At 34.0% G+C, this 22,913-nt stretch overlaps 3 protein-coding genes across 3 annotated transcripts; 1 reads left to right on the forward strand and 2 right to left on the reverse strand.

The window, feature by feature from the left end:
• Positions 1-3,387: 3,387 nt before the first annotated feature.
• LOC120145009 (phosphoglycerate kinase 3, cytosolic-like) lies at positions 3,388-5,942 on the reverse strand. Its single transcript, XM_039158924.1, has 6 exons — positions 5,714-5,942; positions 5,033-5,110; positions 4,676-4,936; positions 4,118-4,435; positions 3,768-3,926; positions 3,388-3,654 (listed from the first exon to the last, which is right to left on the reverse strand). Exons 1-6 carry the CDS (start codon positions 5,906-5,908, stop codon positions 3,460-3,462), a joined length of 1,206 nt encoding a protein of 401 aa, XP_039014855.1. The 5' UTR covers positions 5,909-5,942; the 3' UTR covers positions 3,388-3,459.
• Positions 5,943-8,616: 2,674 nt separating this feature from the next.
• Positions 8,617-11,262, reverse strand: LOC120145008 (phosphoglycerate kinase, chloroplastic). Its single transcript, XM_039158923.1, has 6 exons — positions 10,804-11,262; positions 10,577-10,654; positions 10,232-10,492; positions 9,708-10,025; positions 9,405-9,563; positions 8,617-9,043 (listed from the first exon to the last, which is right to left on the reverse strand). Exons 1-6 carry the CDS (start codon positions 11,245-11,247, stop codon positions 8,834-8,836), a joined length of 1,470 nt encoding a protein of 489 aa, XP_039014854.1. The 5' UTR covers positions 11,248-11,262; the 3' UTR covers positions 8,617-8,833.
• Positions 11,263-13,161: 1,899 nt separating this feature from the next.
• LOC120145007 (indole-3-acetic acid-amido synthetase GH3.17-like) lies at positions 13,162-15,175 on the forward strand. The gene is made up of 4 exons (XM_039158922.1): positions 13,162-13,462; positions 13,543-13,644; positions 13,714-14,504; positions 14,588-15,175. Exons 1-4 carry the CDS (start codon positions 13,182-13,184, stop codon positions 15,142-15,144), a joined length of 1,731 nt encoding a protein of 576 aa, XP_039014853.1. The 5' UTR covers positions 13,162-13,181; the 3' UTR covers positions 15,145-15,175.
• The last annotated feature ends 7,738 nt before the right edge of the window (positions 15,176-22,913 follow it).

Raw genomic sequence — 22,913 nt, forward strand, 5'->3', positions numbered from 1 at the left:
TAGTTAACCTTTAAGGTGGTCTTCTGAATTCTGAAGGCGGAACGTGTTCCATGTCGGTGACAGGAGTCCATTGGTTAACACATGTTAATGAAGAAAAAGAAAATTAAAAAATTAACATAACATAAAACATTCTTTAATTTTTAAGTAGTTGAGCAGTTTACCTTTGACAGGGCAAATGAAATTCGAATATATTGCGAGCTGGATAGTTTTGTGTAGCATTGATTAACATAAGGTTCAGTACGCTCATTGTTCAATTGAATGATTGCTACTGCATGGATACATGGGACGCCTGTCAAGTAACATTACCTGTCAGAACAAGAGAGGGATGCCATGTCCACCACATGTTGGTGTCATGGCCTACATTCAACTTGGTATTTCAGTCCTCCAGTAAGTGTAGCCTACCTCATATTCGTGTCCTGACCCACATGTGAGTTTTCAATGTCCAAGTTTCTTTCAAGAATTTCAAAAAAACATAACCATGACTGTTGATTCTCACTCTCGACCGCAGCATATGCTATGGGATAAATACCACCATTAGCATCGATACCAACTCATGCCAGTAAGTAGCACGAATAATATCCCTTCAAGAAGAAACCAACAAGGCTGATAATCCTTCCACAACCTGCCTTGAACCAATCATTGCAAGCTTGAAGAAAACATAAATTCTTTGAAATAACCTACTGTTTAATTTACAAATTGTTGTATTTTGGCATTTGTGTTCCTCAATTCAAATAAATATTCATAAACCCTATATTATTCTTTCAATTTACCTTGACACTTTTTTAATGAAGACTGCCTAGCCCTACCACATTTAGTTAAAAAACAGTAGGTTCCATAATCATTCATTACATCTTACTTGAGGGAAGTCGATGAATAATTCATATCAGACATGGATTTTTGAATATACTTGTTCCCAATGAATTTGTAATTGATATTCTTATTTCTTAACAACTTAGCACAAGTGTGGTTAGACACATCTTGATTTTTCGAGTGTTCAAAGAATGGTCAATTTACTACAATAGGGAAGTCCATATTTTTCATGGACAACCTTCCCTACAAACTATTTGTAATCTCTTTTTGTCATTAACCTTAAGCGAGACAACAATTTTATTCACCCTTTCATAGTGTCTCACTGTCTCCTTTAAAATCTCTTTACTAGAAAAAAAACCCTTTTGAAATTTAAGGTTCTCCATCTCAGTCACTTTGTTACACCCAAGAAAGCAGGCAGAATCCGAGTTAGAATCTATTTCACTATTGAATTCCTCCAAATTAATAGTATTAAAGTCAAATATTTCATCATGTTTGTTCATTTCTCCTAAAGTTTTTCTCACATCTTCCTCTACCAAACTAGGTAAAGTATCTTCTTCATCAATGGAAGTTTCACAGTCAATTTCATTAAAATCAGAATCTAATGAATCAGATACATAACTTACATCTTTCACCACAATTTCTTCAGCTGAAGCACTATCTGCTATCCCTCTATCTTCTTCACCATCAAACATATCTTCTTTATTGTCCATTTCAGCACTACCCATTTCAACATTGCCCATTTGTACACTACTCATTCCTACACCATCCTTACCTTGTACATAGATATGAATATATTCATTCTTAGGTAGACTATAAACTATTGTCATGACATCACTGTCATTTGATAAAGCCATAATAGATGATTCATTTAACTTTTCACCTGGAACTAGCCACTATAATTCTAGAGAATTACAAACAGATAACTGGTTCAACATTTGACATACGTCAAGTAAAGAAATTGTGTCACAATCACAAAGGTAAAAAAAAAGTAACATTTTTACTAGTGAATTTCATTATAGGTGAATGCACAAAAACTCCACCATAATAAAAAAATAACAGTAAATTTTTCATTTTCAGTATAATAGAGTATTAAATAAAGTTTAATTAGTTTAAGTTAAACTTAAAAAATGTCATCCAACTATTTTTAAGTTAAAAGTATCATCATAAAACAAAATATTAACTAAAGTGTTTAAACATAATATTAATTTCATGTTTAAGTTTAAGTTTAAACAAAAAAAGTTTTTAAATTTTATGTTTAATTTTAAACAGAATATTAATCTAAAGTGTATATCACTAAGCCCAAAACAACATGTATGGACCACAAACCATTATTATTTAAAATTTCTAATGATAGACACTAACTTCCATAAATACATGGACATTGTCAACATTTAACATAGTTTCTCAAAATATGGGTGGTCCATAACAGCATAATATTAGTCTTATTTTTGAAACATATAGGCCCCACAATCCTACAACATTCAATATTTACAATATATTATCAAACTGAGTGGTCCACAAAAGTACAACATTCAACAAATTTTGACATCAAAACATTGTCAACATATTTCTCATAACATATCACAAATTTACAATTGCATATCACAAATTTACAATTGCATATCACAAATGTTTATCATAACTTAACAATGAAAACTAACATTGAGTATCAAAAGGTTCATATTTTGTTAACAGAGGATAACATTTTTGTATATCAAAGAGAAAACTAACTTATCAAAATGTTAAGAACTTTTGCATATCACAAAGAAAACCAACAACATATGTTTTACTGACTATACTAAAAGTTCATATTTCATAAAATCAACAATATATCAAAAATCCTAAAACCTCAACCTTTATATCTTAAAGAAACCCTAAAAATAAGCTTACCATAAAACACGGCTTTGTCCCCCCAATCCCCATCGTAGCCTCTATGTAAGTATCATCTTCCCTTAAAATTTAGAGTTTTTTTTGCTCGGACACTCAAAGTATTCCTTGTTTTTTTGCTCTTAATCACTCAGACCTAAAATTTTTTTCTCCTTTTTCCCCATCCAATTAACTTTTTTTCACTAGTTTTCTCTTAATTAGAGTTGATTTTCTCAAACAAATGGAATGGAAGAAAAATAAAATCCTAATGGTTAAGATTTTTTTTTTGTTTAAATAAAACCTTTGATTTTCCCTTAATTTATTAATCAATTAAATATTTATTACATATTTATTTAATATACATTGTAATATTAGTAAAGTGTCGGTCAACAATCCATGTAAGCACTTAACGTGATAGGTATGTTTTTCGTTACACCTGTTAATGTCTATTAACGTTAAGTGATAATTTTATAACAAATCAATAATGTTAATGATCGATTTATAACTTTTAAAACATCAGTGTGAAAACAAAATCTATCTTAAACATTAGTGATCAACTTTGTATTTGACCCTAAAATTAAAATGTTTTTATCATTAACATTGACGGAAGAGCAAAACAAAATCCAAGAGGACCAATTTTATCAGTCACAAAAGGTCATCATGGACGGAACCATTTTAACTAATAATAAATGAGAAGTCAACCTTATCAGCCTCTACAATAAAATTCACTCTTGGCTGAGATACCAGCCACAATTGGACAAAAAACAAATGCAAAATTAAAGCTTAAGCGTCATTAAGAGCAAGGACTCCAGGAAGTTCTTTGCCCTCAAGAAGCTCTAAGCTGGCACCACCACCGGTCGAGATGTGGCTCATCTTGTCAGCAAGCCCGACCCTCTCCACTGCTGCAACAGAGTCACCGCCTCCGATGATCGTCGTCACTCCTTTACCACTGAGCTCGGCAAGCTTCTTTGCAACTGCCTGTAAATAGTATTAACAAAACCATTCGTAAGCACGCATAACCAAACGGAAAAAAGGACCTAATTCCACACCATGACCACTTAACCTAATTCCTGAAAGTAATTCAGACTTACCTCAGTGCCTGCAGCAAACTTATCAAACTCAAACACACCCATTGGTCCATTCCAAATAATGGTCTGGGTAGTGTCCAAAGACTCGTTAAATGTTTTGATGGAGTCCGGTCCTATGTCCAAGCCCATCCAACCATCAGGGATCTCTGCAGCTGGAACCACCTGCAAAAACATTTAAAAATAATAATAAATCAATGTCTGAAAACAATTCAAATACGGGGCATGTATACTAGAAGATTTGGTGTTATGTACACTCTGCTTCCATGTAGCCTATGGCCGTTAAAATTAGGTGTATTGCAACATAGTACACTCAAATCTCTTATCATATACTTCAAATTAGAAACAGCACAAACCTTGCTGTCGGCATCATCAGAAAACTTGTCCCCAATAACCACATCAGTGGGCAGCAAGAGAGAGACCCCTTTTGCCTTGGCCTTCTCCAAGAGTGATTTTGCTAGATCAAGTTTGTCTTCTTCCACAAGTGATGTTCCAACTTTGTATCCTTGGGCCTTGTAGAAGGTAAATATCATTCCTCCACCCAGTAAGAGAATATCAACCTTGGCCAAGAGGGATTCGATCACTCCAATCTTGGTTGATACCTTAGAACCACCTACTATTGCAGCAAATGGCTTCTTCGGATTTGCCACAGCTCCAACAAGATAATCAAGCTCCTAAAAAGAGAGAATAGAACATACCATGCCAAAGAAGCCCAACAAAGAACTCAAAAAACTTAACTATTGCATGTTCTTCTTATCTGTATGATATCTCTATCAGATCCCAAAAGTAACATGCTAAACTTTACATGACACGCGTAAGATAATCAATATAACACATAGTCACAAATATGATTCTTAGACCAATCTGTTGGATCACACGATACTTCAATTTAAAACTTAAGATAATCGTAATACCTTCTGCATAAGAAAACCTGCAACAGAAGGTTTTAAGAACTTGGTCACTCCCTCTGTGGAAGCATGGGCCCTGTGAGCAGTGCCAAATGCATCGTTAACATAGAGATCAGCAAGAGAAGCTAGTTTCTTTGCAAATTCAGGATCATTCTTCTCTTCCTCCTTGTGGAACCTCACATTCTCAAGAAGCAATACACCTCCGTCTGGTAGTCCAGCAACCATTTTCTCAACTTCTTCACCAATACAGTCATTTGCCATTTGAACCTTTTACAAGACAGATACAAATGTTTAATAGGGAAACAAATCCAGCAAATGAAACTCTGAGGTGGATAAAGAGTTAGATTTTCTCTAAAGACAAACCTCAACTTCAAGGAGTTGAGATAGCTTCCACACAAGAGGCTTCAAACTGTAAACAGGAGTGACACCCTTTGGACGTCCCTGAAAGAGAAAAAACAATAAGAAACATATTACGAGATCTTCAACATGTGAAAAGGTCAACAACGAAAAATAAACATTTCATCCACTTTCCATCCATCTAATTGCTAATTGCACTAAAATACTGAAACAAATCACATTAATAATAACTTTTCGATACTGAATAGCATAGTACTACACACAGAGACAAAAGAATTGTTCCCTGAGATCTTTGTTAAGATCTTAAACTATCATTTACTGGAACAAGGAATGGAAACAGTATAACTTTACTTACGACAAAGCAATTATGCAGTTTTAGATGAACTATTGCTGCCAAAATGGTGCAAACAATAATCCGAGCTCAAAAACAGGAAATCAAACACAAGAGACAGTAAAGGTGACCAGTTTTTGAGTAAAAAGACAAATCGAAAATACGAAAATATCAACTAGAAGAATATGCCTGTTAATTAATCAATAAACGCTAGCTAAGTTCAGCATTATCGAAGTTAAAGAACAAATAAAAACAAAATCAGATCAATAAAAAACAAAAAACTCAGAGCTCAATAAACACCAGATCAAAACATGCAAATAAATAAACAAACAATAAACACCAGGTCAGGAAGGTACCAAATGACTGCAAAGAATGACTTTAGAGCCATGTCCCATCAAATACTTGATGGTGGGAACAGCGGCACGGATTCTGGTGTCATCAACTATGTTGAAGTTCTCATCCAAAGGAATGTTCAGATCAACTCTGACGAACACTTTCTTTCCCTTCAAATCAGCTTCCTTCAAATCACCAACGCTCTTCTTTCTACCCATAGTATTAGCGCTTGTTCTTCAACAGCAATCGAATGTAAAAACAACGCCGCGCACAGGAAAAAAAATGTCTGAAGAAATGAAAAAGAAAATCAAAAATGGAAAACTAAATAAAAGTAACCAAAGTGAGAGAGCTTACGAAGATGGGAGAGGCGAATAGATCAATACAGTGACAAAAGAGAAAGGTCCATAAGGGTTTTATATACAAGGCACGAGGAGTCGAGAAGAGCATAATTCGGTAACTATATTCTATTTTTGGTTGGCAGTTTAAATAATTTTATGGGTAAACTACGAATCTAGTACCTAAACTATCAGATTGAATTCGTTTCAGTACCTACACTTTCAATTTTTTCAAAACCATATCTAACCTTTAAAATCTTGACGGAAGAGCTGATGTAGCATTTTTTATTATTTTTAAATTAATTTTATTCAAATAAAATGAAATAAAAACTAAACGTTAGGTATGGTTTTGAAAATTGAAAATTTAGGTACTAAAATATACCAAAACTGATAGTTTATATATTAAATGCGTAGTTTACCTTAATTTCATTTCGCATTTAAATTATTTTAGTATATTCGATATTTAAATTTAATTAGGCGAAAAAAGCTTGTTGTTAGTTGCTCTACAAAAATATCATTTGATTGCATTTTCATAGTATACTTTTCAACTGTAATACTAATGTTTCATCAGTATTAATCATAGTCATAATGAAAAAAAAAACTCATTAATAAATTAAAATAAAATTTAATTTTTAATTTTTTCAATTTTATTAATTTAAAAATAACTAATTAGTCAACAAATTACTCATCTAACCACAAAATAGTTTAGGCAATTCCCACTATTGAAATATTGAGAAATCCATCTACAACTACATGTATAAATACCTCTCCTTTAATAGAAGATTTTAACTCTACCTTTCAATGGATTCTATTATTTCTCGTCGACATTGACCAATTGACATTACTACATGGTCTATATTTCCATCCAAAAAACTTAATATTATATGTATTCAAATATATCATCAACCTTGATTTCATTTCGATTTCACTTATTTTTAAACATGACACGGTTATTAAAATATTTGTATCAGGTACCTGATGATCTAAAAAATGTATTTTAGTCATGTTATCTCTTCCAAATATCTTTCAAAATTCACTATCTATTTAGAAGATTTTTCAAAAGTTTATTGTTTCCCCCATTTCTATATATATCAATCAGAATCCATTTATAACTAAGAGTTTTACACCATTTTAGGACCTGGAGGAGACAAATCAAAATTTGAGATTAACAGTAAGAAATAAAAAGATATATACTGGAAAAAACGAGTTAATCTTAACATTTGATTTTCTTTTATCCAAGAATCATATAAAAGTGTAAAACTCTTAGTTTTACATTCGATATAAGTGAATCCTAACCCTATATATATCCGGAGGTAGCCTTGTAGGGTCGTGTTCTTTAGCCTGGCATTGGGAGATCCTACGTTATCAAAAAAATAAAAATAAAAAATAAAAAATAAAATAAAATGATAGTCTATAAATCAAGCAATGAATAAATTCCAATTAATGGCTCAAGATATTTAATTATCGATAGAGATCCAAATCACACATGTTCTCGACCTCCTTTCAGGACTCATCTTTATGTGTTATGATGCAATAATTGGAACATATATTGCACACCAAAAAAAAAAAATTCTAAGATAAGAAGTATTCTATTTATATTAAAAATTATTTATAATAAAAAAACTTATAAATCATGTTTTCTTTTTATCTCTAACTATTAGTGTTAACTTTCAACTATATTAACAATTATCAATCATTACAAGTATTAAATTAAAAATTAACTAAACTCAAAGGTGTTGCATTTTGTAAAATAGGTCCGAAGGAAATCGGGTAGCGTTACTCTCTTTACAAAATAATTAAAAAAATCTTTTTGTTGGAATAATACCCACACCACAAATTGAAATGAGTGATAGATAACGATAACACGATGATTAGGGTTGTAAACGAGACGAGACAGATCGTGAGCTACTCGAGATTGATTTGATTAAGGCATGATAAATACTCGGATCGAAAGGACTCGACTCGAGTCCTTAACAAGTCAAAACGAGCTACTTGATATTCGACTCGAAAAGCTCGTGAGCAGCTCAAAAATATAATATATTAAGATTTTATTTTTTTCAAAAAATAAATTATTAATAATATTAATATTTATGTATTCATTTAGAAAAAAATACAGTAATATTTTCATGTATTTAAGGTTTAGGTTCAAGTTTTAGTTTGAGGCTTCAATCGAGTTAAGTTTAAGATTTTTTTTCTCATTTCGAGCTTTTTCGAGCTGCTCACGAACTTCAGTTCAGGATTTCGAGTTTGAGTCGAACTTGAAAATTAGCTCGCGAGTTTTCGAATCGAGTCGAGTCGAACTCTATTTCAGAGTTTTCGAGTCGAGTCGAGCTAAACAATACTCGAACTCGACTCGGCTTGTTTACACCTCTACCGAGGATGATGGCCACAAACACAGATTTCATGGGGTCCTGCAGCACACATAATGTGACCCCAACGAAAAGTTGATGCGTAGAAGCAGTAAAGGCCTCTCATTTTTACGTGGCTTTCGTTACTAACGACAGATTTCTCATCAGATTTTGGCTCTTCTATCCCTTTCCACTGTCAAACTAAAAATACGCCAACTTTGTTGCAAGGTATGAACAAATGTAATGAATAATGCAAGGTTTTGAGAAAAATGAAGCAATTTATTCAGAATCAACACTGTTCTGGCAACCTTTTAGGAAGGAGCAAGAAAGGGGGAGAGACAGAAATGGGTCCTTCTAGCGATTTAAGGTGTACACATTTACAACAAGAACTCATTTCAGCGTAGAACGTTTTATTTCTCGATTACAAAACCGCATAAATTACTGAAAATTTGATTTGATCTTACACGGAAACCGGGGTAGCCTCATTCAGGGCAATCACACCTGGAAGCTCCTTCCCTTCCAACAATTCTAAACTGGCACCACCACCGGTTGATATGTGGCTCATGACGTTTGCAACTCCGACCTTTTCTACAGCGGCGACGGAGTCTCCACCTCCAATTATTGTTGTCACTCCCTTGCCACTGAGTTCTGCTAGCTTCTTTGCAATAGACTACAAGTAGAGAGCAATCTTAATTCCAATTCACTTATGCAAAAATAGAAAACATAAAATAAAAGCAGTCATCTTGAAAACTTGGCACTCCCCTGGGGACTGAGGGATTCAAAGCTTATTAGTTAAAGGTAGGCAACTTCAAAGCATACATCCTAAATTACAAATTCTATAATGATTAGTAAATGAGATTTAAGATTTTATAAAGGTGACTGGAGAAAGGCTTGCTTTAGCTAGTTTGGCCACGAAAGCAAGTGGCTACCAACTTAAAACTATATCCTACTAGTAGAAGGGATACTTTAATTCTATGTATGCAGCAATATCATCAAGAGCTAAACCCCATAGTCAGGAAATTCAAGCATACCTCGGTCCCGACTGCAAACTTGTCAAATTCAAACACTCCCATCGGTCCATTCCAGATGATGGTTTGGGTAGTATCCAAAGCGTCATTGAATGTCTTAACAGAATCAGGTCCAATATCCAATCCCATCCAGCCATCAGGAATAGCAGAAGCTGGCACAATCTGCAAGAGAATAAAGGCAATATAAGAGCAGTTTATTTCCAATTATAGGCTTATAGCTCCATGTTAGTGTGATTTGGCTTTCTTTAGCACAGATGGCTCTGAGAACTTTACGGGGACAGGGACGGGCAGAAAGTAGAAACAAACCTTGCTGTTTGCATCAGGGGCGAACTTGTCTGCAATAACCACATCAGTAGGTAACAAAAGAGACACTCCCTTCGCCTTTGCCTTTGCAAGGAGTGATGTTGCAAGGTCAAGCTTATCCTCCTCTACCAGGGATGAACCAACTGATAGGCCTTGTGCTTTGTAAAATGTGAAAATCATACCACCACCGAGAAGGAGAATGTCACATTTCTCAAGGAGTGACTCAATGACTCCAATCTTGGAAGAGACCTTTGAACCACCTACAATGGCAGCGAATGGCCTTTTGGGGCTTGAGACTGCACCAACAAGGTAGTCCAGCTCCTGCAACAAGATAGGAAGCAAATGAATACAAGGGGAACCTAAAACATTAAAATGTAACAAGAACTATAATGATAAAATAAATAAAGGAAAACTTCATAGTAGTTTAAATGCAGTGTCAGAATCAAACCAATGATGAATTTACTCAAAAACATGTCTATTTGAATGCAGCAATTGAAAACTAACCAAGTTCGAATGCCATATCCTACCTTCTGTAAAAGGAAACCAGCAACTGATGGCTTCAAGAATTTTGTGACACCCTCTGTTGATGCATGGGCTCTGTGTGCAGTCCCAAATGCATCATTAACAAAGAGATCAGCTAAGGAGGCAAGCTTCTTTGCAAATTCAGGTTCATTCTTCTCCTCCTCTTTGTAAAATCTAACATTTTCAAGAAGAAGAACACCGCCTTCAGGAAGCGAAGCAACTAACTTTTCTACTTCTGGACCAATGCAGTCATCAGCCTTGACAACCTGCTCGGTTAATGAGTGTTATAGTCATATAACACATGAACTACACATCCTATAACTAGAAAAGTTTCAGCTTTCGTTGATTACCTGAATGCCAAGCAGTTCAGAGAGCCGGGGTACAAGTGGAGCCAAGCTGAATTTCGGTGTAACACCCTTTGGCCGACCCTGAAAATTCAATGAACCATTACTTTAATTCTTACATGCACAAAGAAATGGAATATAGCTGAAATGCCAAGCTCTGGTAATGGATTCAATTAGGCATTATTAAATGACACACAACTCGAAAATATAAGAATAAAGAGAAATCAAGTTACCAAGTGGCTAGAGAGAATGACTTTAGCACCATTCTGAACCAAATGCTTGATGGTGGGAACAGCAGCACGAATCCTAGTGTCATCAGTAATGTTCTGGTTATCATCCAACGGGACATTCAAGTCAGCCCTCACAAACACTTTCTTCCCTTTCAAATCAGCCGCACTCAAGTCCCCAACACTCTTCTTCGCCATCGAAACAACCCCTCTCGACCCCTTTCCCTTAAAAGATCGAACTTTGGAGGAGACATGAAGGGAGAACAGAGAATCCCCAGAAGCAGTCGAGGAGAAGCCGAGGCCGTGGGTGAGAGTGGAGGATTTGAGGTGGCGGCGGGAGGAGGGAAGTCGGATGAGGGATGTAGAAGGGCGGGAGGCGGAGGATGCGGATGTGGTGGAGGCGGTGGCTTTGAGGAGGGAAAGGGTAGTGGAAGTGGTGGCAGAAGCCATTGGACACAAAGCGAGGAAGACAGTGGTGGCTGAGTTTAGACAATTGGAGGCGGAGAGTGAGGGAAAATGAGAGAGGGTTGGTATGTAAACGTGGGGTGGGAATGGGACAGATGTGGACGTGGAAGGCAAGGGAGAAATGGTTGGACGTGACCGAGGAGAAATTAGATATGTCTTCGTTTTTCTTATCGTTGAGGAGAGGTCCAAGATGTTCGATGCTTTCTTTACATCTCCCTGCACTCTTTTCCTTTGTCTTCTCATCCAACTCTGATTCTATTAAATAATTTAATTGCTTTTTAAAAATTATATATATAATATTATTTATAGTTAAACAATATATAGAACTATTGATGTAGTATTTTTTAATTTTCTAACGATGATATACATTACTTTATAAGACACGTTAATATACCTCATTAATGTTTTAATAAGTGACCAAAACAAAATTATAACATAACTTTATATATGATGTTTTTAGAAAATATTAGTTAAGTAACTAAAACGGAACCAAAATGATAATTGTAGACTAAATACATAATTTATCTTAAATTATTTCACAAATTTTCCTCCTTACAAATAAATTGAGTTTTATATTTGTCTTGACCTTTTCTTCTTTTCAACTTGAAACCTTTATCTATTACTACATGCTAATCAAATGTGTATCTCTCTTCTTTATTTGTTTTATATAGAGTAGATCGTTTGTTTTCATAGGTACTAACGGAGTTACTTTAGAATTTGAATTTTCTTCTTATAATTATTTATTTTGATATGTATTCCCATATTACGTCAATAGTCAAATATATGTGAAAATATCACGTCAATAAATATACATTAATTGACTAGAGAAATAAGAAGAAGAAAAATCATTAATAAGAGATTTCCATAATAAATAATTGGAGAAATACGTTTGTCCATTGGTTGACCAAGTTGAACCATATACTTTATTAATTAATTTAACTTAGATAAAGATTAATACAATTAAAAAAAAGCTTAAAAAAGCCTTAAAAATCATTCTTCAATGTTTCCAGGCTCAACTCTCCAACAACCAAACCAATACTAGCCGCCATCAAGTCAACTGTAGCTAATTTCAACTAAGAAATATAAGTTTATTAATTTAAACAAAATTTATTAACGGTAAAGTCACATATAAATTTTAAAATATTAGATTTAGGATAAACTACATATTTAGTACCTAAAAATTTACTTTTTCCTCTTTGGTACCCAACGTTATTTTGTTTCAAAATTATGCCTAACGTTTAGTTTAAGTTCTATTTTAGTACCCGATTGATAAAAACTTAATGGTGATGTCGACGTGTCAGCATAAAATAATGTCACTACATAATTGGAAAAAATAAAAATATCACGTCAGTAGTTCTGTTATTTTTAATGACGGATACCAAATTAAAACCTAAATTAAGTATTATGTATGATATTGAAAAAAATAAAATTTAAATATCAAAACTAAACAAAAATAATAATTTAGAAACCAAATATATAGGTTGCCCAAGATTTTATCGCACGTTATAGATAATTAAAAATAATTTATATAAAAGAAAATTTTATAACATTTAATCTAGTTATTAGTTCGTAGGTCACCACTTTAATAAGGACAGACGTAGAATTTTAAATTATGGGTATAAATTTATAAAATTAAATTAAAAATTTAAAAGTGTAAATTACAAAATTTCAAGATACTAAGTTAGATAGTCAATAAAAATAAAAATAATATAAATTATTTTGGGTTGAAATTCCTTATACGAAATATAATTCTAATAAAAGGTTACGTCTTTCCCTGTCTATGTCGTAGACAAGGGCCTAGTTGACACTAAAAAAAAGAAAGTTTGCATGATATATTTCATTTATATATATATATATATATACACACCATGAGGCTTGGTAAATCAAGCAGCAGTTTGTGGGAGTTTTAGTTTGGTTTAATGGCAGCTACGTTTGATTTTGAAGATGGGTTGAAGATGATAGAGGAGCTAACCACCAACTCCGAGCAAACACAAGAGCAAGTATTAGGTCAAATACTAAAGACAAATGCAGGAACACAGTATCTGAGTCCATACCTCAATGGCAAAACTGACAAGGAACTCTTCAAAACGAATGTTCCCATTGTTACTTATGAAGATATTAAGCCTTACATCAATCGGATTGCCAATGGGAATACATCGAATATCCTTTCGACCGAATCCGTCACCGAGTTCCATCGAAGGTCTAAACTTCTTGCCCCTCTGTTTATTTTGACCTTCCCTTTCCATGCTTCCTCCTAAGTGAATCCGGTTTGATTTGCAGCAGCGGCACCTCAGGCGGGCAGCCAAAGTTGATACCTGCCACGGCTGATGTATCTAATCTAAGGACACTATTTTTTACCCTACTGACATCCGTGGCGAAAAAGTAAGAAACTGAGTTTTACATTAGACATACAACACATGTGCTTTGACCTAACAGTATCTTCATTTACAGGCACTTCGGTAACATAGATCAGGAAGGTAAAAGATTGGAATTTATGTTTACCAAACCAGATACGGAAACTCCTTCTGGCCTCAAGGCAAGATCTAGCTCAACAAGCTTTTACAAGGATGATGCCTTTACGAACATTATCTCCAAGCTTTATATAAGCCCTCTTGAGGCCATCTTTTGCTCAGACACCAACCAAAGCATGTATTGTCAATTACTTATCGGTTTAATACGGCGAGATGAGGTCGTAACGCTTGGCTCAGTCTTTGCATCCGTAGTTCTAAGAGCTATCAAGTTCTTAGAAGATTACTGGAAAGAGTTCTGCTCCAACATAAGATCAGGTCAAATTAGTGATTGGATCACCGACTCCGGGTGCAGAAACGCATTGTCTTTGGTCATGAAGCCTGATCCTCAATTGGCTGATTCAATACAGAACATATGCAATTGTAAATCTTGGGAAGGAATAATCAAAAAGCTTTGGCCCAAAGCAAAGTTAATCAGTGCCATTAGTACAGGTGTTATGCTTCAATATGTTGAAACACTCAAGTTCTACGGCGGAGGGCTCCCTTTGGTATCAGGATTTTATGCTTGCTCTGAAGCATTTTGCGGGATCAATTTGGAACCTCTAACTGAACCTTCCCACGTCTCTTTCACCTTTGTTCCCAACATGGCTTACTTTGAATTCCTTCCCATCAACAAAGACAATCCAACAATGTCTCCAGTGGATACAGAACCTGTTGATCTTGTACATGTTAAGCTTGATCATTATTATGAACTACTGGTCACATCCTATGCAGGTAAGATCAATTTTCCTCTCTTTATGTATGCATGTATGTATGTATGTATGTATGTATGACCATATCTATCTTTTTCTTCTCAGGATTGTATCGATATAAAGTTGGAGATGTTCTTAAGGTGACAGGGTTCCATAATAGTACACCACAATTCAAATTCGTAGAAAGACAAAATGTTATTCTAAGCGTTGATACAGATAAAACAAGCGAGGAAGACCTACTAAAGGCAGTGACAGATGCAAAGATTCTTCTTGATCCACTCGGATTCATGTTGAAAGGTTACACTAGCTACGCTGATACAAGTTTGATTCCTGGTCACTATGTCTTTTTTTGGGAGCTCAAGGAAAAAGAAGGCAACGATGGGCAAGTGCTTGATCCTAAAATAATGGGAGACTGTTGCTATAGGATGGAAGAGTCATTGGGATATATATACAGAAGCAATAGGAAGCAAAATGCAATAGCAGCTTTGGAGATAAGGGTGGTAAAACAAGGAAGTTTTGATGCACTAATGGATTACTATGTGTCCCGAGGAGCTTCTATGACCCAATACAAGTCACCTTCTTGCATTATCTCCCAAGAAGCCTTTAACATCTTAGACTCCAAAGTGATGGCAAAGTTTTTCAGCCCAAAAATCCCTATGTAATCACTTGTAATTTCCTCTTATGCCTGCCTTTGTATGACGGACTTGAAGTGGCGGAAGGGCTTTATCAATGTTTGAGCGTCTAATCTATTGAACTGCAATATATTCATAACCTATCCGTCAAAGTTAGCCTATTAAGCCTTTAATCGTTTGAACACTCCTAATTCTTCAGGTATTAGACTTTATAAAAGGTGATGTTATTTTAGAAAGAATATAAAGAATTTGATATATGATTTAAAATTGTTAATGAAAACCATTGGGATTTAGTCATAACTTTTGTGAAATACTTTTAATTCTCAACGAGCTTGGAAGATTCTTTAGTATCTCACAGGTTTACTAGAGAGAACCCATTTGCTGGTATACCTTTTGGGTTATATTTATAGCACCATAAGGCCTAAATTCGATAAGCAACTTTGACCACTTTATGAATGTCATATTCGAGTAATTCAATTTTTTTAAAATAATATAAACCAAAATCACGTATTAAAACAATTGTACAAAATTCAAAGTTCTTTTAATTTAAAAAAAAATATTTACAAAATTTATAAATTGACTCAACATCAAAAATAACTCTTACATTTTTACCGAAATAGTAACTTTTGTAATTGAGATTTTCAGTAAGATTTTTCCGGTAATGTTGTCCCATCACGCTCTAAAAACAGGGAAGTTTCGATGCACTGATGGACAGGGATGTGCAAATATGAGTAACCCGACTTTCGGATACCCGATTACCGGGTACCCGAAACATCAGGATCGGTGATTTCTCGACCCGTGTCTTGATCCGGATATTTCGAATACCCAGTAATTGGGTACCCGAATTTTATGGGTATCCTTATGTCGGGTACTCGGACACCCGGATTTTTTTTCAAATTATTAAATAAAAACACACACATAAATCTGAGTTAGGTTGTTTAGCAGTAGCAATCTGTTAGCAATAGCAATTTTTAACTTGTTTAGCAGTAGCAATTTATAAGAAGTGGATACAATATGGACAGCACATCTTTGTATTCAATTTCACAGCAGTAGCATTTTTTTAAGTTATGGATGCAACTAAATTTGAAGTTCAAATTGTCAAACAAAAATAATTTGTTACATTTTAAATAGTTTCAAATTCCTTCACTAAAACGTTGCATCCTATCAAATATGAAATACCTAAACAAAGAGTTTTGAAAACCCATTTTCATTTCAGTGTTCTTCTTGTTGTTCTTCCCCTATTATCTCAAGAAATGAAAGTGTTTCTTAATCATTTTATGGCGAGAAAAGAAAAGTAACAGTTCTTAGAGGGTCGGGGAAATGAGTTGGATAAACCCACGAAATACACAGTGAAACTAGAACAAAAACAAGCTTAGAAACTTCTTAATCTCTAGCACTTTGAATCTCTTATTTCAGCTTATGACAAGTTAAATTTAACTTCCAAATCTATCTAATCCTTCTTTTTCAATAATTCACTTAAAAACTCATTTTACTTAATCTCTCATAACTTCTTCATCTTTGAGTTTTAAACCATTTAAAACTTCCCTTAAGCTTTCTTATAACTCTAAGAATCAAAAGAAACCTTAAAAATTAAAGAAACAATCCAGTTGAATCCAACTTACCTTACCACTGAAGCCACAAGAGGAAGAAGATAGCCAAGCCTCCAGAATTTTTATTTCTTTTTCCCCTAACTCCATGTGTTATCTCCAATATAAAGGAAAAATAAAAAATATTTCTTATGAAATAACCATTATACCATTACTTCATTAAATATTTACTGAAGAATCCTTCACAAAAATATTTCCAATTTAGTCCCTTTGATACTATTTTTAAATACAAGTTTTAGTTTTATTTTATTAATCGCAATTTTAATTTTAAAAACAAGTTATGTTATTTTGCTTCACCTGTGTGTTACAAACGTAATAATTAAGGTAAAAGAGATTATTTTGTGAGATTAGTTATCAAATATGCGTATTCTTTATGATTTGAAAATGTTCACCTATCCATGTAAAATATATGTATCCTTTATTATTTAAAAATATTTACCTAACCTTATAAAATATATGTATTATTTATGATTTAAAAATATTCACCTAACCTTTTAGGTATATCTGTGAGGAAATTATCTTTATCAATTACTTAATATTTATTTACTTGTTTAAAAAAAATTATCAACTTTTATTTTCTTCGATTATTTCTCAATTATCACTTCACATTAAAGGTGAAAAAACTTAAGCTGAATTAAAAGGGTAAATTAAATATATACAATGTGTTTGGTAGGAAGTGTCAAAGTCATCTTGCTTTGGTTTCAAAAATGTTTGAGTTTTTGAAGAATTTGTTAAGATTAGAATTATTAGTTGGTTTTGGTTATGTTTGATCGGATTACATTCAAATTTAGTATACGTCAATATCGGGATCATAGTTTAATTCGAGAGTTGATTACACATGAAAAAATCTAAAACACTGAGGTAATATTCAAAATAATTTTCAATCCAATTTAATAAGTAGCTTTTCCTAGGAACTAATTTTCTCAACATTCTATATGATAGAACATTTTTCACTATATTATCTAAATCAATTTTGTCATCAATAAATTGAGTAAATGGTTAAGTTAATGATTTAAATAGTGGTCGAAAATTGAAATAGAAATTGTTATATAATGAAAATGGTGTCTTGAGAAATTGTTATTGTCGAAAATAGCAATGTAAAACATAATCACATCAATAATGGTGGATCATGGCCATAATTTAATGTGTAATGTGTAATGGTTAGGTGCAGTAATATTGGGCTGTTATTCATGTTACTATTCCGTTACATTAAATTAAAAAAAAATATTATTTTCTCCTTTTCTTGGTGTATTTGGTAGGATTGAAGGGATTGAAAAAATCATTTTCTCATATAGTATAAATGTTACAATGCCAAATCATCTGACGACTTCTAGAAAATATCCGAATTATTTAAGGATTTTTAAAAAATGCAAACAAAAATAAAATCAGACGACCTCTCTCCAAACGATCTCTAAAAGATGTCATTTTCTTAAGTGATCCGAGCGTTTTTCAAAAATCCGTAGGTTGACGTTTTATTTTAAAAGGGTAAACTACATCATATATGACTAAATTTTTTAGTACTGATTCATTTATTTTAATAGTAACGTTAATTTTAAGTGTAATTATGTTACTCCCTTGTTAATGATCAAACGGGATGATGACATGGTAGCTATGCGCCATGACACTGCTGACGTGACTACCTCACCAAAACAACATCGTTTTGACATAACTATTTTAGTGATTGTAAAGTCCAAAACAACGTCGTTTTGTTAATTGAATAAAATACTTTTCAAGAGATTTGAACCAGATCTATTGGACCTAATAAAAAGCAATCAAACACCAAGTTAACTTAATAACTTATTATTATTTTAACAAAATTAATATATATGTTAAAAACAATTTGAATTAGTATAATTTATTTAATATTATTTTATAATATATATGATTTATAATAATAATAATGTTTTTTCAAAAAAACCCCTAAATTTTTTGAAATTATAGATTCCCCCGAAACCTAAGCCTTAAGTACCAAATCCTTAATTTCATCCATTGTTGTCGCCGAATCAACGACCACCGCCCACCACTTCCGTCGTCAAAACCTTAACACCAATCACCCCACTCTGTTATCTTTGGAAATTGGTGAATGGTCTGTTAATCGTCTGTTAAACGTCAAAATGTGAAATATTCTAATCGAACCCTAAAAGGCGACTGATCGACGAGCAAATGGTTAATGACGTGCATGGCGAGAGGAGGAGGCTTAAGTGTGATGGCAACATCTTGCTATTGACGATGATAGTGAGTGAATTTAGTGATTGTGATTCAGAGTTTAGGTTTTTTTAGATTTTTAGGAATTTAGGTTTTTTTCGGATTTTTTGGGAATTTTAAAAAAAATTCTCAAACAAAACTTTTCCATTTTGGGTTTTTATAACCAAACACAATCACGCCAAAACAATGTCAGCAGCATCATTTAAACTACGATTTAAATCATTTCATATCGTGACTTAAGAGAATTGATCAGATTATCTAATGTTTCATTTAAACTACGAAACTAGAATCCATAATAATTCCAACAATAAATTGAACATTAATTTAATTGATTTTACCATCCGGTTTTGTTAAGCAACAATGCAGTTACTTTCAAACGATTTAGTTATAAAAAAATAAATCGAATAAATTTTTTTGGATGACAAAATTAAAAACCTAAAAGTAATCTTCTGTTCACAACAGATCATAATTTTGTTTTGGTACCATATTAATCACAACGAGTAATTTCTATTAAACGACGAAAATTTAGTAAAACTAAAACCCAAAACAGAAATTCACAATCAACATCAGTTTGTTGAGCTTGGACCAGATGAATCGATCCAAATGAGCTTGGGCAAGACCTCTCGACCAAGTAAAATATGGCCCAGAATAACCCAAAACTCTCAAACCATAGTTAAGGATTAAATTGTGGAATGCGCGAATCGAAATAGTAGAGGGAGCACATCACTTTCTGTCAGAAGCAGTGATTGTAGCGTTAATGTCCCCGAAGATGATCCAAGGCAATCGCATAAAAGAAGCTATATTTCTCAAATGAGGCCATAAAATCTTACGACTCGATCCTGAAGGGCTAGCATATACGGTAGTAGCATAAAAAGAATTTTCACTCTGCTTGGAGGTGATATGGCAATGGATAAATTGTGTGTGATTAAAATAACCTCCACCGAAATCGTATCATACCAACCTAACCAAATACTACCGGAAAACCCCATGGCCTCAATGCGATGGGAATTCAAAAATACAAGAGATGCAATAACTGAATCTGCTTTATGGCCACTGATATGAGGTTCCACAAATAAAACCAAATCCGGATGATAATCACACAAGAATTGTTTGGCAGCGGGAATAAATCTAAAGTGCCTACAGCCCTAAACATTCCAAGACAAAAATTTTAGATTCATAAGATAAACAGACAAATGAAATCGAGGTTATCGTGCTTATTCAAGCATTGCCACGGCATGATTACTGTCAAGCATTGCCACAGCATGGGCACTATCATGCATTGCCACGACGTGTTCACCAGCCATAACAGGATGATCTCCGTTAAGATGAACACTCGACAAGGGTCTATTTCCTATTGCTAAGGGAGGGACCTCTAGCTGTAACTCAATCATCTGCCTGCCATTATAAGGGGGATCTCTCGAGGGAGAATTCTGTGAGTTGATGGCAACATGACCCGCAGCTGCAGAGATAGCTATGGTGTTTGGGTTGGCATTCTCATCTATCACAACGATCAAATGCTTGGATCCATCGAGAAGAACTATTTTATAGGTGGAAGCAACAAGACGAGAACCTCCAGCTCTCCCGATATTTTGAGTAAGGTGCGGGCATCTTTCGACAATCATCCAAGGACCAAAAGGTCCATAATTGGAGGTTTGGTTTGTTGTAATAGACGTCTCACCAATCAATTCCTTCTGTTGCTCAGATTGACCTACACGGCAGCCATCCAAGGTATGTGCATACGTATCGCATTTGAAGCAAAAGATGGGAAGAGACTCATATTCAACAATATGAGATTTTCATTGATGATAATTTTTGAAATAAAGGGTTTGCTGAGGTCCATTGTGACTTCCATACGAGCGAAACAGCCTCTCCTACCATTCTTCGTTTGGTAATCAATTTTAATGACAGGACCAATGTACTCACCTATTCCGTGAAAATGCTTCGTTTATAGAGGGTGACCGGGAGGTCAGACAATCTTATCCATGCCATGATAGTCTTCGGATAGGGAACAGACGAGGAAAAATCCAGAGTCCATAGATCCACTGTGAGATAATGACCAAAAACTGTCTACAGACCTTCTGAAAGAGCCTTGAAATAATCTGAACAGGTTCTGAAGATAATGAGGAAATACTCGTTTTTGATGTCCATAAGCTTTATTGGTTGTGACGGCTTCCATAAATCATAAATCTTATTTCTCAGAGTTGTGTAACCAATCTTGCGTCCCAACAACTTAAGCAAAACGGTTTGTTCAAAATATTTTTTGACCAAGGACAGAACTGTAGAAGAGAAAGTGATAGTCGGCAGACCATCAGAAGTACTCCTGACGACATTGTCTTCCTCAAGATTAATGTCTTCTTCATCCATAATCTCATTATCTTCGTTTGGGATAGAAGGATTTTCCTTCAAGAGAGAGTCTCTGTAAGAAAGAGCAGAGCCTGAGTTAATCGATTTGGTAGTCGCACTATCGATCCCCCCACGATCAGGAAGATCATCATCAATTTGTTTCTTTATTAACCGTGGTCTTATATGACTGTTGTATTTGGGTTAAATTTGTGAAAAAATGTAAAAAATGTTTAATTCAAAATTTGAGTGTTTAAATTATATTTTGGATAAATTACGCCAATGTTTGGGTAAGTGTTAATTTTCATCATTGATATTTTAAACTTTACAAATCGGTTACTAACGTTATAGCTTGTTACAAAATGGTCACCCGACCTTAACAATCGTTACTGTGGGTGACGGAAAGCTGATGTGGCACGTTAATATGATTTTCTGACATCATTTGACCATATTATACCATTTTTACCGGCCTTTGTTCTTCTTCAATTCAACCCATTCTTCTTTTTCAACCCAAACAAACTTGGATGCCAACAGTAAGCTTCTTAATGGCTACCACCTGACTCGCCCATGTTTTACGAAATGGATTGCGAGCAAAATAATGGGTTATTCAGTCGGATCGAGAAAGTTGGTGGATTGAACACTTCAAGTGAGCTTCTGGAATCCCTTGGCAATGGTGGGATCAACTTTGATTGTTTGACTAAGTATTCTTTCGGCCTTCTTCTGGAATCCCTTCTTATTATCGTTGTTCTTTGGTGATGGAGGAACAAACATTAGCTTCTTCTTCTTCTTCAGCTGTTATTGCTTCTACTACTCAGCACGAGCTATCGACTTCAGCTACTTCTAGCGGAGCTCGCTACAAGCTTGTGGCTCCGACTAAGCTACCGATCTCAAGGTTGACTTGTCTTAAGATCCCATCGGGGCTTATTCCTTCTTTCTTGGAGTCTCATGTTCTTCTTTCCGATGTTAAGGTTAGAGCTCGTCTTTATGTTTTTTAGGTTATATCGATTTTGGGTTATGTTTGTTTCCTAAGAAAATATAGTAACGTTGGGTCTTTTCTCAATATTTATTGGTAAAATTAATTTCCTTTCTTTTTTAAAAAAAATCCAAGATTATCTTTAATTGATCGAAGAATTTAACAATGTGAGCTTCAAAGTTTTGATTTTTATTTCCATTTGTGTATTCTTTGAAGTGGTTCATGATGTTGGAGAGAAGAAGAAGAAGAAGAATGGTCGGTTAAATTAGTCTAATATGATCAAATGATGCCAAAAATTATATTAACATGCCACATCAGCTTTCCATCACCCACAGTAACGGTTGTTACGTCGAGTGACCATTTTGTAACAAACGATAATGATAGTGATCGATTTGTGACTTTTAAAACATCAGTGATAAAAATAAAAATTTACCCAAACATTAATGACCATTGGCGTAGTTTACCCTTATATTTTTTATTTTATTTAATTATCAATTTTATTTTGTCAAAATAGGTGTATAATTTTTTTCCTGTTTTCGATTTAGATAAGTGTCTAACCATTAACGACCGCTAAAAGAAATCTGTCAATCACTCACATGAAATGGGGTACGTTTATTATTATTTTTTAATTTTTATTTTAAAAAATTTTAAAAATATTTTTTAAAAAAAAGACT

The sequence above is a fragment of the Hibiscus syriacus genome, unplaced genomic scaffold, assembly GCF_006381635.1.
Source record: "Hibiscus syriacus cultivar Baekdansim isolate YM2019G1 unplaced genomic scaffold, ASM638163v2 tig00110893_pilon, whole genome shotgun sequence".
Taxonomy (NCBI): Eukaryota; Viridiplantae; Streptophyta; class Magnoliopsida; order Malvales; family Malvaceae; genus Hibiscus; species Hibiscus syriacus.

Coding starts and splice junctions, on each gene's coding strand:
- LOC120145009 (XM_039158924.1), bottom strand. CDS start 5,908: ATGGGTAGAAAGAAGAGCGTTGGTGATTTGAAGGAAGCTGATTTGAAG. Junction 5,111..5,713: donor TCATTCTTTGCAGTCATTTG/GTACCTTCCTGA, acceptor TTTCTCTTTCAG/GGACGTCCAAAGGGTGTCAC. Junction 4,436..4,675: donor CAGGTTTTCTTATGCAGAAG/GTATTACGATTA, acceptor CTCTCTTTTTAG/GAGCTTGATTATCTTGTTGG.
- LOC120145008 (XM_039158923.1), bottom strand. CDS start 11,247: ATGGCTTCTGCCACCACTTCCACTACCCTTTCCCTCCTCAAAGCCACC. Junction 9,564..9,707: donor CCCCTGATGCAAACAGCAAG/GTTTGTTTCTAC, acceptor ATTCTCTTGCAG/ATTGTGCCAGCTTCTGCTAT. Junction 9,044..9,404: donor AGTTTGCAGTCGGGACCGAG/GTATGCTTGAAT, acceptor CTCTACTTGTAG/TCTATTGCAAAGAAGCTAGC.
- LOC120145007 (XM_039158922.1), top strand. CDS start 13,182: ATGGCAGCTACGTTTGATTTTGAAGATGGGTTGAAGATGATAGAGGAG. Junction 13,463..13,542: donor GTCACCGAGTTCCATCGAAG/GTCTAAACTTCT, acceptor TTTGATTTGCAG/CAGCGGCACCTCAGGCGGGC. Junction 13,645..13,713: donor CTGACATCCGTGGCGAAAAA/GTAAGAAACTGA, acceptor CTTCATTTACAG/GCACTTCGGTAACATAGATC.